The sequence below is a fragment of the Nannobrachium achirus genome (assembly GCF_963921795.1).
Source record: "Nannobrachium achirus genome assembly, chromosome: 14".
Lineage (NCBI taxonomy): Eukaryota > Metazoa > Chordata > Actinopteri > Myctophiformes > Myctophidae > Nannobrachium > Nannobrachium achirus.
In genome coordinates, this window is record NC_137821.1 from 36,741,916 (window position 1) to 36,761,006 (window position 19,091).

General features: G+C 42.9%; 1 protein-coding gene across 1 annotated transcript in view; it reads left to right on the forward strand.

Moving 5' to 3' along the window:
* Positions 1-14,676, forward strand: part of col4a5 (collagen, type IV, alpha 5 (Alport syndrome)) — a gene marked incomplete at its 5' end in the record, with an annotated part of 88,506 nt that extends 73,830 nt beyond the window's left edge. Inside the window, 10 exons of the mRNA XM_080741568.1 lie at positions 2,464-2,597; positions 3,274-3,346; positions 9,814-9,885; positions 10,130-10,258; positions 10,708-10,806; positions 10,933-11,145; positions 12,113-12,290; positions 13,131-13,245; positions 13,755-13,927; positions 14,549-14,676. Of these exons, the coding sequence (XP_080597694.1) occupies positions 2,464-2,597; positions 3,274-3,346; positions 9,814-9,885; positions 10,130-10,258; positions 10,708-10,806; positions 10,933-11,145; positions 12,113-12,290; positions 13,131-13,245; positions 13,755-13,927; positions 14,549-14,630 (1,268 nt within the window). The 3' untranslated portion in view covers positions 14,631-14,676. The remainder of the gene's footprint in view (positions 1-2,463; positions 2,598-3,273; positions 3,347-9,813; positions 9,886-10,129; positions 10,259-10,707; positions 10,807-10,932; positions 11,146-12,112; positions 12,291-13,130; positions 13,246-13,754; positions 13,928-14,548) is intronic.
* Positions 14,677-19,091: the final 4,415 nt, after the last annotated feature.

Below are 19,091 nucleotides of genomic sequence, written 5' to 3' on the forward strand. Positions count from 1 at the left end.
TCTAGGTTACTTTATGTGGGTCTAAATTGACCCATACAAGTCTGTAACTCTGACAGTGTACAAATGGAACCAAATGAACCCGATTTGTGCACTGTCAGAGTTAAGGGGAGACCTTGAAGTGAGAAAGTTTGAGAAACACTGTTCTACAACTCTCACTTTCTAATAAGAAAGAGTCTTGAGCTAAGAGACTTACAGTGTATCCTTGGTTTTACACTGACATGGTTTCAGATCAGAATTACTAACAAGTCACTATTTTCTGCCTGTCATTCATTTCTGACCACTGCACCTTTCCCTAACTGCTACTCTCTATCACTTCTCTTCTGCTCTCCGATGGTAGTAAAACGCACCCTTGAAAAAGTAAGCACTTTTGCTTGAGACTATACTTCTAGGACATACTGTTTTCTTTTAAAGAAATTACCCACCATATTGTAAGTTAAGATGTTGGCATGCTAGTGAAAACTCACAAATCTATAAGAATCACCCACAAATAGCACACTGAAAACTAACTTGTATCAAATCTTAAATGATTAAAATGTATTTGTCATTTGATTTCTCAAATGATGATGTTGTTGAATTCATCAATTCTATGATCATAGATTTTGGTGCAATCAGTATACTGTGCATACCATATCGTTTTTATAACAAAATGGTAGATTAAAGGAAGCTAATGTTAGTCATTATTCAGTTACCGGTACATTTGTCCAGAAACATCATTCCTGTCTTTGATTAGCGTGACTGTGTTGCTATGCTAACCCTTTGCTCTCATCTAAACCTCTTGTTTTCTTTGTCAACCTGTGCCGTCAACCTGGCCCTGCTAACCCGGGGAATTCTGGGATACATAGGTCCTTCAGGTTAGACTTCAATGGTTTGATGGTTGTGATGTATTGCCGTTGTGTTGTGATACATGATTTTGATTTGGGGTTCAGTGTTTTAACAACATTAATGTATTGCTGTTATGTTGTGTGATACATTATTTAATTTGGTATTTGGGGTTTTAACATAGTTAATGTGTTGCTGTTGTGTTGTGGTACATTGATGCGTGATTTGGTCTGAAGAATTTTAGGCATAAAAGGTGACGATGACATTTACACCCCGTTGAAATGTCTACAGAGGAGTTGACAGTCAATTCACAATCAGTTAATTCCTTTCGAAATCCAAACTGAAATAAAATTGGAGTTTGTGTAATAATAATTCAGTGAACCTGGATTTCACATAATAATTATATTTTCTTAATATGTTTGACAATTGCTAAAAACTTCAATTGAATGAAAATCTAATTTCTCAATTGACTGAATTGAAAATAGACTGTGACCCTTGTAGCAACCCGACCCCCCCTTATGCTTTAGAGATACTGGAAGTGTTGTTCATTGTTATGAAATGAAACCACACCAGAAATACATTGTACTGTGTCATTGTTGGGATCAAGAATTATCTAACTTCAGGATTCCTCCTTTTTAACCCGTTTTGCCCCACAGGACATGTGATGAACCTCAGACAAACAAGACTATACATAACACATTCCCAGAACCACACAAATACACAGAATTCACTGTATTTGCATTATTGTCGCCTTGTTGTATTACATGTGAATATTGTGTTATGTGAAGTGTAAAGTTCTTTGTGTGAATGTGGAGCCTAGCTAGTTAGAAGACCATATACCTACAATGAAACATTGCCAAATGAATATCCTTGTTAGATTCTATTGCATGTGATGTTTGTGATTTTAAATAATCTATGTGGCTAGATCATTTGGGATAAATAGAAGATGTTGATTATCAGTGAATATACATTATGTAGCAAGATATTGAGACATTCACCCTCACTAATAACAGAGCAAGCATTTTTTTCATTTGAAATGTATCACCTTATCCACACGATGTAAGATTATTTATCCCAATAAATTCAAGACTTGTCTGAAATGAAAGTGAATAACAACAACCCTACAGCAGTGGTCCTCAACCTGTGGGTCGGGACCCCCAGGGGGGGGTCCCCAATTTATTTTTTGGGGGGGTCCCCAGATGATTAGCTTAATGTGCAACATTGTTTTCTCACTCAACAGTAAACAAACCAGCATAAAGTTTAGGCTATCTGCACATTTCTAAAGTGACAATTTGAGGACTTTTTGATACCTATAAAATGACAAATTAAACATTTGCCAAATTGTCAAATATTATAGAGGCAGAAATTGTTCCTCTATAATGCGAGGCGTTGTGAGCATGTAGATCGGATTTTTTCCCAATAGAACCGTGTTATACAAAATGTAATGCCTCACCTCTTAGTGCTCGTCAGGATGGGGGGTCCCCAGTTAAAATATGATTATTTTGGGTGTCACGGCCTGAAGAGGTTGAGAACCACTGCCCTACAGAATACGACTGCGATTTGTCAAGTATATTTTTGTAGTGTGCGGCGAAGGGACGGCGCATCACTTCTCTGTACCTGACTGTTGCTCTGTGCGTTTTGAAGGTCCTCAGGGCCCAGAGGGTCCCCGCGGGCCCGCAGGCGCTGGCGGTCACAAAGGAGAGAAGGGCATCCCCGGTGCTCCCGGCCAGCCTGGCTTCCCCGGATCCAAGGGAGAGCTGGGTAGTCCTGGATTCCCTGTAAGAGACACTCACAAACAATTTATAATAAACTGATTGATGGCTAATTTGTTTGCTAAACTAGCTTAATAATCAATTCTCTTTTCCACACAAGAAGGAGAGTTGAGCCACCGGGTTAAAAAAAGTCCCAGCAAATGTTCAAAAGGGAATGAATCATGTTACTGAGAGAAACATTTCTATTCCAAACGTGTTTTGTGATGTCTACATTGAGGACAACACACACACATCTTTCTTGAACTGTTAATCCGTCAAATTAATTACTTTATTGGCACTGTAATAGAAATAAATAATAATAGTCATATATCGTCACTGTCGGGCAGAAACCTTGTATCTAAGTTTCAAATGTGTATGTTTTTTGGTAAAGCAAAGCCCTGCTTCATCATACAAGACCGTCGCACAAAACTAGTGAAAACAGCAGATCTACAAGCACTGTGTGCTTGTAGATCGGCTGTTTTCACTAGTTTGGTAATTCTTTTTAGATGATAAATACAAAATGAACGGTTTTGGACATACAAGGTTTCCACCCGACAACAACGATATACAGTACCTTAGCGTTGGACTGAATTGTGATGGCCAACAAAAGGTCTTCTTCTAACCTCGGGTTGGAAAAGACACGTTCAACGTTGCCGGTCATGTGACTGTGCTGACCTCTGACCCTGTGTCATGTGACTGCTAGGGCGGTGCTGGAACTCCTGGTCCTCAAGGTCTGAAGGGAGACATCGGACTGCCCGGCGTTCCCGGATTCCCAGGTCAGTTCCCAATGTCAACGGCCAAATTCCTGTTTCAAATCCCTGTCTGAAAATGCTCTGTTGTTTCTAGGTACAAACACAAACACGATACTTTTGTAAACTAAAGAAAAAAGGAAAGTCGTAGTAGTCATACTATTGGGAGCAGCAATAGCTAGTTCTAATCATAGTTGTAGTCTAGTAGTTCTTATAGTTCTTACAGTCTTGTGGTATCAATAGTAATAATCAATTAGTCCTTGCCCGTTCGAATATATATATATATATATATATATATATATATATATATATATATATATATATATATATATCTATAAATGCGACAAATCTCTGTCTGTTTGTTTGTAATCCGCGTATCTCGAGAACCGTTCGTCCCACCGGCTTCAGATTCGGCACGCGCGTTCCCCGCCGCCGCGCGGAGTGCAGTGCCGGGCCTCGACCCGACCCGACTCGCGGTTTTCCGAAACCGGCGCGAAACGTTCGGAATCTCCTTATGCGGAGCTGATTGTTGACATCAGGCTGTTCCGGAGGAAATTGGCGCAAGCGCTGACTCATTGTGACATCACTTCATAAAAGGCTCTGACATCACGTACACCACATGAGTCAACAAAAAATGCCATGGTTACGTATTCTGATGTTCCTATGCATAGATCTCCAGATACAGAGATGTCCATATATGGGCATACAAGCAAAACGTTCGGAATCTCCTTATGCGGAGAGATACAGAGATATCCATATATGGGCATACAACACATGAGTCAACAAAAAATGCCATGGTTACGTATTCTGATGTTCCTATGCATAGATCTCCATAGCGAAACGTTCGGAATCTCCTTATGCGGAGAGATACAGAGATATCCATATATGGTTACGTATTCTGATGTTCCTATGCATAGATCTCCAGATACAGAGATGTCCATATATGGGCATACAAGCGAAACGTTCGGAATCTCCTTATGCGGAGAGATACAGAGATATCCATATATGGGCATACAACACATGAGTCAACAAAAAATGCCATGGTTACGTATTCTGATGTTCCTATGCATAGATCTCCTATGCATAGATCTCCAGATACAGAGATGTCCATATATGGGCATACAAGCGAAACGTTCGGAATCTCCTTATGCGGAGAGATACAGAGATATCCATATATGGGCATACAACACATGAGTCAACAAAAAATGCCATGGTTACGTATTCTGATGTTGAGAGATACAGAGATATCCATATATGGGCATACAACACATGAGTCAACAAAAAATGCCATGGTTACGTATTCTGATGTTCCTATGCATAGATCTCCATAGCGAAACGTTCGGAATCTCCTTATGCGGCGAGATACAGAGATATCCATATATGGTTACGTATTCTGATGTTCCTATGCATAGATCTCCAGATACAGAGATGTCCATATATGGGCATACAAGCGAAACGTTCGGAATCTCCTTATGCGGAGAGATACAGAGATATCCATATATGGGCATACAACACATGAGTCAACAAAAAATGCCATGGTTACGTATTCTGATGTTCCTATGCATAGATCTCCTATGCATAGATCTCCAGATACAGAGATGTCCATATATGGGCATACAAGCGAAACGTTCGGAATCTCCTTATGCGGAGAGATACAGAGATATCCATATATGGGCATACAACACATGAGTCAACAAAAAATGCCAATGGTTACGTATTCTGATGTTCCTATGCATAGATCTCCATAGCGAAACGTTCGGAATCTCCTTATGCGGAGAGATACAGAGATATCCATATATGGGCATACAATGCCATGGTTACGTATTCTGATGTTCCTATGCATAGATCTCCAGATACAGAGATGTCCATATATGGGCATACAAGCGAAACGTTAGATCTCCTATGCATAGATCTCCAGATACAGAGATGTCCATATATGGGCATACAAGCGAAACGTTCGGAATCTCCTTATGCGGAGAGATACAGAGATATCCATATATGGGCATACAACACATGAGTCAACAAAAAATGCCATGGTTACGTATTCTGATGTTCCTATGCATAGATCTCCATAGCGAAACGTTCGGAATCTCCTTATGCGGAGAGATACAGAGATATCCATATATGGGCATACAATGCCATGGTTACGTATTCTGATGTTCCTATGCATAGATCTCCAGATACAGAGATGTCCATATATGGGCATACAAGCGAAACGTTCGGAATCTCCTTATGCGGAGAGATACAGAGATATCCATATATGGGCATACAACACATGAGTCAACAAAAAATGCAAATCTCTGTCTGTTTGTTTGTTTGTTTGTTTGTAATCCGCGTATCTCGAGAACCGTTCGTCCCACCGGCTTCAGATTCGGCACGCGCGTTCCCCGCTGCGGCGCGGAGTGCAGTGCCGGGCCTCGGCCCGACTCGGCATGCGGTTTTCCCGAAGCGGCGCGAAACGTTCGGAATCTCCTTACGCGGAGCTGATTGTTAACATCAGGCTGTTCCTGAGGAAATCGGCACAATCGCTGACTCATTGTGACATCACTTCATAAAAGGCTCTGACATCACGTACGCCAGGAGTCAACAAAAAATCTCTGTGAATGTGTATGTATGTATGTGAATCTCGAGAACCGTTCTTCCCACCGGCACGCGCGTTCTCCAGATATGGGCATAAAATGAATCCCCGAATGCGGAGCTGATGTCTGACATCAGAGTTTTCCGCAACCGGTACTGTGTGTGCAGAGATCTCCATATATTGGGGTTTGCATTAAAGGGTGGGGACAAAGGCTAACAGAAGGCAAACAGATGGTCAAAACGGGTCCTATGACAACATGACAACAGGTATATTGGGGTTTGCATTAAAGGGTGGGGACAAAGGCTAACAGAAGGCAAACAGATGGTCAAAACGGGTCCTATGACAACAGGTATATTGGGGTTTGTATTAAAGGGTGGGGACAAAGGCTAACAGATGGTCAAAACGGGTCCTATGACAACAGGTATATTGGGGTTTGCATTAAAGGGTGGGGCAGGCATAAAATGGACGCAAATAGACAGATATCTCCATATATGGGCATATGGGCATAAAATGGACCCAGAACTATATCTGCAGTGATCTCCATATATGGACATAAAATGGACGCCGACAGACAGATACAGATATCTCCATATATGGGCATAAATGGACACAGGCAAACAGATGGTCAAAACAGGTCCTATGACAACAGGTATAATGGGGTTTGCATTAAAGGGCGGGGCATTCATTCTCTATTTACATCGTTCCCGAGTTGGCCAGGTCGCCGACTAGACGCTGGGCCGCCCGAAGGGCGGCCCAGCTTCTAGTATATATAAATGCGACAAATCTCTGTCTGTTTGTTTGTAATCCGCGTATCTCGAGAACCGTTCGTCCCACCGGCTTCAGATTCGGCACGCGCGTTCCCCGCCGCCGCGCGGAGTGCAGTGCCGGGCCTCGACCCGACCCGACTCGCGGTTTTCCGAAACCGGCGCGAAACGTTCGGAATCTCCTTATGCGGAGCTGATTGTTGACATCAGGCTGTTCCGGAGGAAATCGGCACAAGCGCTGAGTCATTGTGACATCACTTCATAAAAGGCTCTGACATCACGTACGCCACATGAGTCAACACAAAATCTCTGTGAATGTGTATGTATGTATGTAATCCGCGTATCTCGAGAACCCTTCTTCCCACCGGCACGCGCGTTCTCCAGATATGGGCATAAAGTCTGACATCAGAGTTTTCCGCAACCGGTACTGTGTGTGCAGAGATCTTCATATATGGGCATAAGTGGACAAAGACAAACAGATGGTCAAAACGGGTCCTATGACAACAGGTATATTGGGGTTTGCATTAAAGGGTGGGGCATTCATGGGGTTTGCATTAAAGGGTGGGGCATTCATTCCCTATTTCAAATTCGGCACGTGCGTTCCCCACCGCAGCAGGTAGTGCAGTGCTCGGCCTCGACCCGACCCGATACACGATTTTCTGGAACCAGCACGAAAGGTTCGGATTCTGATGTCTGACATCAGGATTTTGCGGAACTGGCACTGTGTCTGCATAGATCTCCATATATGGGCATAAAATGGATGCAGACAGACAAATACAGATATCTCCATATATGGGCATAAATGGACACAGGCAAACAGATGGTCAAAGATCTCCATATATGGGCATAAAGTGGACGCAGACAGACAGATACAGATATCTCCATATATGGGCATAAATGGACACAGGCAAACAGATGGTCAAAACGGGTCCTATGACAACAGGTATAATGGGGTTTGCATTAAGTTTGTCTCCTCCTCCATCTGTTTGTCTGTGTCCCTTATTCCCATTATGGAGATCTCTGTATCTGTCTGTGCCTCCGACTGTGTTGCAGACACAGTGCCGGTTCCCCCTTTAATGCAAACCCCATTATACCTGTTGTCATAGGACCCGTTTTGACCATCTGTTTGAAAAAGCGACAGAAATCTCATATATGGGCATAAAATGGACGCAGATAAACAGATATCTCCATATATGGCATATATGGGCATACAATGGATGCAGAATCACAAAGATCTCCATATACGGGCATAAAAGGGACACAGACAGACAGATACAGAGATCTCCATATGGGCATAAAATGGACGCAGATAGACAGATATCTCCATATATGGGCATATATGGGCATAAAATGGACCCAGAACTATAACTGCAGTGATCTCCATATATGGACATAAAATGGACACCGACAGACAGACAGATACAGATATCTCCATATATGGGCATAAATGGACACAGGCAGACAAATGGTCAAAACGGGTCCTATGAAAACAGGTATAATGGGGTTTGCATTAAAGGGCGGGGCATTCATTCCCTATTTACATTGTTCCGAGTTGGCCAGGTCGCCGACTAGACGCTGGGCCGCCCGAAGGGCGGCCCAGCTTCTAGTATCTATAAATGCGACAAATCTCTGTCTGTTTGTTTGTTTGTTTGTTTGTTTGTAATCCGCGTATCTCGAGAACCGTTCGTCCCACCGGCTTCAGATTCGGCACGCGTGTTCCCCGCTGCGGCGCGGAGTGCAGTGCCGGGCCTCGGCCCGACTCGGCATGCGGTTTTCCCGAAGCGGCGCGAAACGTTCGGAATCTCCTTACGCGGAGCTGATTGTTAACATCAGGCTGTTCCTGAGGAAATCGGCACAATCGCTGACTCATTGTGACATCACTTCATAAAAGGCTCTGACATCACGTACGCCAGGAGTCAACAAAAAATCTCTGTGAATGTGTATGTATGTATGTGAATCTCGAGAACCGTTCTTCCCACCGGCACGCGCGTTCTCCAGATATGGGCATAAAATGAATCCCCGAATGCGGAGCTGATGTCTGACATCAGAGTTTTCCGCAACCGGTACTGTGTGTGCAGAGATCTCCATATATTGGGGTTTGCATTAAAGGGTGGGGACAAAGGCTAACAGAAGGCAAACAGATGGTCAAAACGGGTCCTATGACAACATGACAACAGGTATATTGGGGTTTGCATTAAAGGGTGGGGACAAAGGCTAACAGAAGGCAAACAGATGGTCAAAACGGGTCCTATGACAACAGGTATATTGGGGTTTGCATTAAAGGGTGGGGACAAAGGCTAACAGATGGTCAAAACGGGTCCTATGACAACAGGTATATTGGGGTTTGCATTAAAGGGTGGGGCAGGCATAAAATGGACGCAAATAGACAGATATCTCCATATATGGGCATATGGGCATAAAATGGACCCAGAACTATATCTGCAGTGATCTCCATATATGGACATAAAATGGACGCCGACAGACAGACAGATACAGATATCTCCATATATGGGCATAAATGGACACAGGCAAACAGATGGTCAAAACAGGTCCTATGACAACAGGTATAATGGGGTTTGCATTAAAGGGCGGGGCATTCATTCTCTATTTACATCGTTCCCGAGTTGGCCAGGTCGCCGACTAGACGCTGGGCCGCCCGAAGGGCGGCCCAGCTTCTAGTATATATAATGTGCTGTTTGGGTTTGCAAAGTATATGAGGGATTGAATGTAGGAGTCTCAGAAGTAATGTTGGAGAACCCAGACGTATCATGTAGGTCATCTCCAAATGTGGGCTACTGTTTCAGCATGCGGCTGTTACCATAGCGGGGACGCATGCGCAGTACAGGCGGCGGTATCAGTGATGTCAGTTATCTACAAATTTGGGCACTGTTTAGAATCAGTGATGTCAGCATGCACGTATATCAGACAGTCATCGGACAGGCAGACAGACAGACATTCGGGCATCAATTAGAAGTAGGGATAGTGGTAGTAGTAGATGAACAGTACTGTAGCAGCAACAGTAGTGGTATTATCAGCCTCGCCAAACGTTTGCCCCAGAACAGGGACACTAGGGTCCATGTGGTTAATGCAGCATATCAGTCACCTGTGGAGGAGTTTCAACGTAACCTTCCCATGGCGTGTATGTGTTTCAGGTGCCAAGGGAGACTCTGGAGTGCCTGGTTCTCCTGGCCAACACGGTGATCCTGGAGATGTCGGACCCATGGGTACGGCCAAATATTCGTATTTCAATGAATAGTTATAGTTACGTTCGCACTGTAATCTGTATTATCGCATTTTAGATATTGCACTTAAGTCAATACTATTATCTAGTAAAAGAATGAATAGTAAGTTAAATTCCTCGATCACACACACACACTATATGCACACGATTAACTATAACCAAATTCAAACAGATACTTGGTAATCGTTTCTTTTAACGCTCTCTTTCTGTCGTCTTTGAACCTCCAGGTATGCCCGGTGATCCCGGTATTGCTGCTGCCCCCATCGTGGTGAAAGGAGAGCGGGGACCCCCAGGTCAGCCGGGTCTCCCCGGCAGCAGAGGAGGTCCAGGCGGTCCCGGACGCGAGGGTGGTCCAGGTTGGTGACCTCGGAGGGAACTGGGGATTACGATTTACGATATTATCACTATAATCAAAATATCCCCAACATCCATTATCCTGGGGCGGAACATTTGCCAAAATATAGCAGATCCACAAGCTTGTAGATCACCCATTTTTTGGCAAAGAGATTTGGTAGAGAGTGAAAAATGTACCAAGTACATTATTTCCAGGTCAGTTTTACAAATTATAGAGGGTTTAAATGGTACCGGATTTGCAGCTTGGCAATTAAAAAGTGAATTGGTCCCATTTCAAGATAAATCTAAATCTCCACGATACGATTATTGTGAGTGTCTTTTAATCACGATAAACGATAATAACGATTATCGTCCCATCCCTAGAGGGAACCCGAAAACAGCGACGACACTGATATCAGTGTGGAGTAAAATAAAAGTCCTTCCTTATACTCACTCTGGTTTCTGGTCCCAGGTGCCCAGGGCGGACCTGGAGACCCAGGTCCGGAGGGACCCCCAGGATTCAGCGGACCCCCCGGCAGGAAGGGAGACTCTGGACCCGCTGGAGCAACGGGTGAGTTGACCCACACTGAACCACTAGTCTGGATCTAGGAGCACGGAGTCAATTCGAATATTTGGTGAATGCCCTACATAACATTCATATGAGCTCACTGTTCATCTTGGTGTCCGTCCCCCCCAGGCCAGCGTGGCTACCCCGGACCCCCAGGTTCAGACGGTCTCCAGGGCCCCCCGGGTCAACCGGGCACGGCCTCCACGGCCCACGGCTTCCTCATCACCAGACACAGCCAGGGACAGGACGTCCCCTTCTGCCCCGACGGCACCAGCCTCATCTACGACGGCTACTCGCTGCTCTACGTGCAGGGCAACGAGCGGGCACACGGACAGGACCTGGGTAGGCATGATCAAGGGAAATTCAGCTGACATGGCAGTAACCACATTATTAGTCTCGCATAGCCCATACAACTATTCCACAATCTCCGAATGCTATATAGAGTCTGGAACTACAGCTCCCAAACGGCGAGTATCGGAAGTAGTCACTGCTGCACCGAATTGTAGTCCCATTGGAAACATAACAGAACCACACTAGCACAGACAGAGTCATTCTTGTTATGCGTCTATAGTTTAAGAAAACATTTGAAAACATTGTGGAAGTAACACCAACAACAACCCAAAAAATATTGAAAAAAGGCAACGCACCGTATGCCCCAATACACGCATGCTCGCAACAGACACAAAACATAGGCTAACAGGCCTTAGATAACAGGAAGGTCTTAACCATTTGAGTGCTATAACCTTCAATGGGAAACAAACGTGCGAAAATTGCAGACCGCGTGTCGTGATGCAGTGGTGTGAGCTTGTAATATATTTGTGATATTTTCAAACAAAACAAATAGCATTCACTAACTGATTGATTGAACACTTTAACAGTTTGCAAATACTTCAGTGGTACGATTATACAACAGTGCTAAGAGGATAACACATCCATTGTGGTCCTGTGTATTCAATTCGTCATTTACTTGGATTTCATTGCTCACATTTCTCTCTCTCTCAATTCAATTTTCAATTCAAAGGGCTTTATTGGCATGAGAAAACATACGTTTACATTGCCAAAGCAGAAGTGTACACAATACAATACAATACAATCGGAACAAAATATGTACAGGTCAGGTGCAAAGAGTGTAACCGTTTTCATGCATCAAGGTTACGTGTAGGCAAAGCAGGGATATATAATACAATGTGTGTTTTTTTTTATTTTTAAGGTGGTTGGATTCCATTTGATATCCTTCTCCTATCGCAGCAGCTCACAAATCTTGCTGCAAATCTCTCTCTCTCTCTCTCTCTCTGTCTCTCTCTCTCAGGAACGGCGGGGAGCTGTCTGCGTCGGTTCAGCACCATGCCCTTCATGTTCTGCAACATCAACAACGTGTGTAACTTCGCCTCCCGTAACGACTACTCCTACTGGCTGTCCACCCCTGAACCCATGCCCATGGCCATGGCTCCCATCAGCGGAGAGGCCATCAAGCCCTTCATCGGCAGGTAGGGACTGAGGGATCGTTATTGTCGTTTATCGTGATAAAAAAAATCACACCCAATGTGAAGTGAGCGGTGGTCGTGCTTACATAACGTCTTCAGACTAGGATTTGAGTCTACGATGTACAGGCTATGCTACACACACACACACACACACACACACACGTTTTACTATGGCATAACGCTGAGGAAAAAGGCTACAGACACACGCACAGCCACTCTATGGAGCGGCATAACGTCTTCAGACTAGGATTTGAGTCTAGGATGTACAGGCTATGCTACACACACATGTTTTACTATATGGCAAAACGCTGAGGAAAAAGGCTACAGACACACGCACAGCCACTCTATGGAGCGGTTTACCACCGCTCAAAAACACTCACAATAATCGTATCGTGGAGATTTAAATGTATCGCTAAACTATCCTCCGTCATTCACTGGGATCAATTAACCTTTTATTTGTCGAGCTGCTTATCTGGTACCATTTAAACACTCTTGTTAAAACAGACCTGGAAATAACGTTCTTGATAGTCTTTTTTTTTTTTACACTCTACCAAATGTTTTTGTCAAAAAATACTAGATTGTAGGCAAATGTTCCGCCCCAGGATAATAATGAATGTTGGGGATATTTTCATTATCGCAATAATATCGTAAATCGCTATTTCTTTGGTCACAATAATCACAACATGACATTTCCCATCCCTAGTAGGAACTGAGGGACGGAGAGAGCATGAGAGAGAGGGATGGAGGGAAGGATACAATGGTATATAATGAATGTGTACGTGTGTGTGTGTGTGTGTGTGTGTGTGTGTGTGTGTGTGCGTGTGTGTGTGCGTGTGTGTCTAGGTGTGCGGTGTGTGAGGCTCCAGCCATGGTCATTGCGGTCCACAGTCAGACCATTCAGATCCCCAGTTGTCCTGCCTACTGGGAGGCCCTGTGGATAGGATACTCCTTCATGATGGTACGCACACATTCCTGTTCTCATTACATTTATTCATAATTGTATAATTCATCATGTAATAAATTAACCTAGCTTTGTTCCTGATTTGATTTGAGTAAAAATAACAACTTTATAAAATATTTTCAAAGCAAAATAATCCACCTTTTTCTTTAAAAAAATAGCAGATCTACAGCTCATATCGCAGCACAAAGTGACACGCTATGAGCTTGTATATCTGAGATCTTTGAATAGCCAAAGTGTAAAATATGGTTAAAGTGGTTAAAATGATCGTGACTCTGTATCAACTAATTATTTTGCTGGGGGAGCCAACTTTGAGTACCACTGGTTCTAACCTAGTGTTTCTCAAAGTAGATTCCAGGGACTGTGGGTTCCTTTAGGGGGGTTCTAAATGGACCCATACAAGTCTGTAACCCTAACGGGTCCATTTGGTTCCATCTGTTCGCTGTCAGAGTTAAGGAGAAACCTTACCACTGGCTCTAACCCTGCGTTGTTGTTGTTCGTCCTCACAGCACACCAGTGCAGGAGCGGAGGGCTCAGGCCAGGCCCTGGCCTCCCCTGGCTCCTGTCTGGAGGAGTTCCGCAGCGCTCCGTTCATCGAGTGCCACGGCAGGGGGACGTGTAACTACTACGGCAACTCCTACAGCTTCTGGCTGGCCACAGTAGACCAAAACGAGATGTTCAGGTGGGCAACTGTGATGTGCTTTGATCCAACTGGAAAGGTCTCCATGGAGTCACTTTGCAGAATTAAATTTTTAATACAAAACATACATTAAGTGATCGTTTATGATGTATTAACACAGGTTAAGCGACCCAGCAGCTCTTGGAAGTTATTAAAATAATAAGCTCCACGTTATTTATTCATTTATTTTTAATTCTACATGGTGGTATTGCTAGAGATCTGCATACTTGCCCGTCACATTTATTACATCATCGTTTCCATGTTGAAAGATTTTCATACCTTTTCAAACATTTACCAAAAATAGCAGAAATAGCAGATCTACAAGCTTACAACACGTCACACTATTTCCACTAAATATGTCAGTAATTTCTTTGTATATTTAAGTTACTTGTCATATCTACCCAGTGCAATTTTAGTTTATGAAGGCTAAAAAGCAAACAGAAATTACATTTATATTCATATGTTCCAATGTTCAATGCCAAAAACTAAATTAAATTTAAACATTTTTGTGTGACAATTAATCGTCAACTTCAATTTGAATCGCGACAGCCCTAACCTAGGCACTCTTCCCATACCTCATCATCCTCAACCTTGACCTTTCTCCTCTGATCCCCCCCCTTACAGGAGACCCCAGTCAGAGACTCTGAAGGCAGGTAACCTGCGGACGCGCGTCAGTCGATGCGTCGTCTGCATGAAGAGAACGTAGCGGCACGGCAACGCAAGCCAAGCTATGACGTTGCCGGGGGAACGACTGCCAAGCCCACCAACAAGATAAGAGATGATTGGATGCTAGGGGGACGAGGAGGAGGAGGAGGACGGCAGACGTGTCGTCGCCGCCGCCGCGATGTGTTGGAATTTCCCGACGGTGTCTTCCGGAAAAGTAAAAAAAAAGAAAAAAAAGAAAAGGCAAAAAAGGACAAAAAAAAGAAAACTACAACTGAATTTAATGGTGCTACTGTGCGACACAGCACAAAAAAAAGAAAACACACAAGACAAAACTGACGTCAGTGAATCTTTATATTTAGTCGTCTTTTTTTCTTTTTCTAAAAAGAAGTACCTCAATATGAGAAAAACAAACACACAAAAATGGTGCCATGATGGATGCGACAACAAAAAGTTAATGTTTTTTGTTTTCCTCCATCCTCTCTAGTCTTCTCTCCCAGTAGAGAATTATCTCCTTGAGATTTGGTTTTTGATGCTCTATAGGTGCGATAAATAATGTGGTACATGCATTTCTAGAGGAGAGTGCTCCCTCTGGGTATTTCTTTTTTCTTCTTCTTTTCTTTTAGTTTTGTTTTTTTCCCCCGCCTGTTTTTCTTTTCTTTGTTTCATTTTTACTAAGGAGTGGATGGTCTCCACGGTTACCAAATCGGCACTTTGACTTCGGAACATCCAAGAAAAAGAGATGCACTGATGATGAGCTTCCCTTAGTAAGACTGCCTCTCTCGCTCTCTCTCTCTCTTTTTATAGGATTAATTCACAGACTCTCTTTCTTTCTCTCACTTTCTCTGTCTAGCCTACGCCAGGGGCCGTGTCCACAGAAATACTTTTTCTTTTAGAGCGGATAAACGCTTTTGAAACAATGTCCGGAGCGCTTGCACAGAGCATTTATTGATGCCCAGTGCCCACGACGTTCAAACACTGCTGTGCTCGAATGTCCTGTCATCCACGTTATCAGCTAGAATAGCTTAGCTGAAAGAACCTAAACAGGGGGTTCTTGTGGTTGTGGTAACGATTCACGGTCAGCTTGTAAAATGACTCAAATGGCTCAAATAACCCGCGCCCTCTCTTAAAGTTAAACTTTTAGAAAAAGCTTTCTGTGGACGCCACCTCGTGTCGTCGGTGTCGCGTGCCAAAGAATAGCATGCCTACAAGCTCACGGTGCGTCGCGCGGCTATTTCCGGCACACAGCACCGTCGTAGAGTATAAATCAAGCTTCATTATTCTTCTGTTACTGTTTTATTTCTTGATGTTTCATTCGGTGATACTAACCCTGCTGTAGCCCGAGCCTTCAAATGATAGGCCTCTCTCTCTCTCTCTCTATGTCTCTCTCTCTCTTTGTAAGTAATGAAATGTGTATATTGTGTAAAACACCTTTTTTTTTAGTGTATTAGGTCATGAAATCGGTAACAGCTTATTTGTTATAAAAAGAAAGTTTTCCGGGTTTTCTTTTAAGCTTGCTCGCTCACTTATTCGTGCACACGCGTGCATGCACGCACACACGCACACGCACACACACACACACACACACACACACACACACACACACACACACACACACACACACACACACACACACACGCACACACACACTTCTCCTTCACCGACACTCCTTATTCACTCAGATATTGTACAAAGTAAGGCTTTCTATGAATGAAACAGTATTTTATATAAATATAAAATTAAAATATATATTTGGGGGAGAAAAAGAAAAGGAAAAAATGGTTTCAGAAGCTATTTTGGCTGCCGGGTGAGAGATGAGGTCAACGGTCATTCTGCGAAACATAATAACTACTGAGCTCATACAGAGAACATGTTTGTTTAGTTTTTTACCCTGAGACGTGACATTATTGTATGATATTTACAACATCCATCACTTAAACCTTTTGTATTCAATATTCTAGCAATAATCATCGTCGAGCTGAATAATAATGATGAAAAGAAAATTTGGCGATAAGCTTTTTTTTTAGAGACAAGCTTTTCAATTTGGGGGAATGTGATTGTATTCATGCGAGACGAGGGTTATAGTTGAAAACCTTAATTCCTTGAGGAGAGGGACCCCAATATTTTGATTTGTTTTGTTTTAGAACATTTCTCGGTGCTGGGCTTTTGCTATGATAAAAGGGTGGGGTGCCTTGATTTTAGGGGGGGGGGGGGAGGGGGGCTGTCGCTTCACCAGTCACCACACAAGCTCCCTAGTCGCACCCTGACTTCCAATCCATTTCCAGCACTAATGTGTATTAACTGGTACACGTTGGAACCACCATACACCACACCAGTCTAAGTGTTCACACTTCTACCCATGGAGCCGGTACTGAGGTTGCTACCACTACATTCACATCCGGTTTCACGTGGTTCCTGATGTTTTTGAGACGAGTTAACGTTCAATAACTTCTTTTGATGTACTGTAAGTCTTCATGAGCTGCCGAGGGTGGGAGGGAGATTAATGTTATGTTCCCTGTGATGTTTTTGTTTTGTTTTTTCAAAAGAACTGCTTTTATGAATTATCATTTTTTTGTCAACCTGGGGTGCGATTTAAGAAAATAAATGTGTATTAATTTTCAAAAAAAGAAAGAAAATCTTGTTTTTATTTTTTTTCTGTTGTTCTGTTTTGTTTTAGTTTTTTTTCCATGTCATGTTATCCAGAAGTTGTTATAAACTTTTAAGACTGAAATAAATACTATGTCCAAAGTGTTGTCATGTGAAGCTATGCTCTGTGGTAAGATTAAAGGTTAAAGTTACATAGATTAAATTGCTTTAAAGTATTTGACGCCAGCTTGAGGCTAGGCTTGTCACAATTATTACATAATCATCTAATCGCAATTGTTGTACATAATCGCAGATCTGATCTGCTATTTCCACTATCTATAAGGTGTCAAATATGTCAGTCATTTCTTTGTATATTTAGGTTATGCGTCATATATATATATGCGTGTGTGTGTGTGTGTGTGTGTGTGTGTGTGTGTGTGTGTGTGTGCAACTTCAAAGCCTACGAGCCAAACAGAAATGTAATTGTCAACGACAAAAACAGTTAAATAGTTAATCGCAATTACTTGAGTGACAATTAAATGTCAGGTAAAATGTCATAATCGTGACAGCCCTACTTGAGAGGCTACAGAAATGAGAAGGCACCAAACAACGCAAACTGCAATGGATACTAAACTAATAGAGCATGCTGTAAAACACTCTAGGTTGACAAGCAACTTTTTAGATTGCAAATATATAACAGGCCACTTATCCTCCAGTGCAGCCCTGCTATATCCTTGAGTTTTCAAAGCAACGTAATTCTCTAAATGGACCACTAGAGGGAGAGCTGCCACCTTAAAGATGACAGATTTGTGAGGCCAACACAGCATCACATGAGAGAGAGCCAAGTCTTCCAGTTAAATGGCTGATCATTAATCTAACCAGTGGCTGTCAAAGTGGGGTCCTTGGGGTCCCCAGCGGTCCTTTAGTTTAGGGAGTTCTAGGGGGTCCACGGCCAAAATTAGTAAAATATAATATCACTATTATTTCCCTGGCTAGAAGTTAGTCTGATGAGGGAATGTCTACGAATGACTATTCAAATCATTATAGGTTTCACTCTCGGTGTTATCTCCTCACCTACAGCAGTGGTTCTCAACCTGAGGGTCGGGGCCACCCAGTGGGGTCCCCACATGATTTTTCGGGGGTCCCCAGACGACGGTATAAAGTGACCATTTTAGGATCAACAAAGTACACAATAGAAACTTTTTGTCAAATAGTATATGAGGCAAACATTTTGAAAGTAGCTGATCTACAAGCCATGGTGTTGTGAGCTTGTAGATCTTCTATTTTCACATTTTTTATCTGTGGAACTGAGTCAAACTGCGGAACTGATTCAAACTAAATGTAATGTCAAAATATAATATAATATAATAATAAGGGTAATAATAATAATAATAATAATAAGGGGGGGGGGGGGGGGGGGGGGTCACAGCCTGAAATGGTTGAGGACCACTGACCTATATACACAGTTGTAGAATTCTATACTACATCTAATCGACAACAAAACTATTATCTTATGGCAGTTATATTTTGACCAATCGGTAAAGGTGCTGTATGTAAAAAAAAAAGTGTTTGCTTTGCTTACAATATTGTGTTGAATAAGATATTACCATAGCAGTCATTACTATACTGTATAGTGTTTGTTCAGTGAGTCTCCCCATCCCTTCAGGTCTATAGTTAACATAGTTTCAGGTTGGGATACCAATTTGAACCAATCAGGAGAGAGAACTCATACAGGCTAAACCGTGTGAAATTGGAAGTGATGAGACAAGAAAATCAGAAAATGACTGTGGTGAATGGGTTCTCTCTCCTGATTGGATGGACGGAGGGGAAAACATACTCTCCCCATGCCTTCGGCTGGTGGAGACAATAAAAGGTGGAGGATCCTCAGGACCATACATCAGGGGTTCCACAAGAAGGC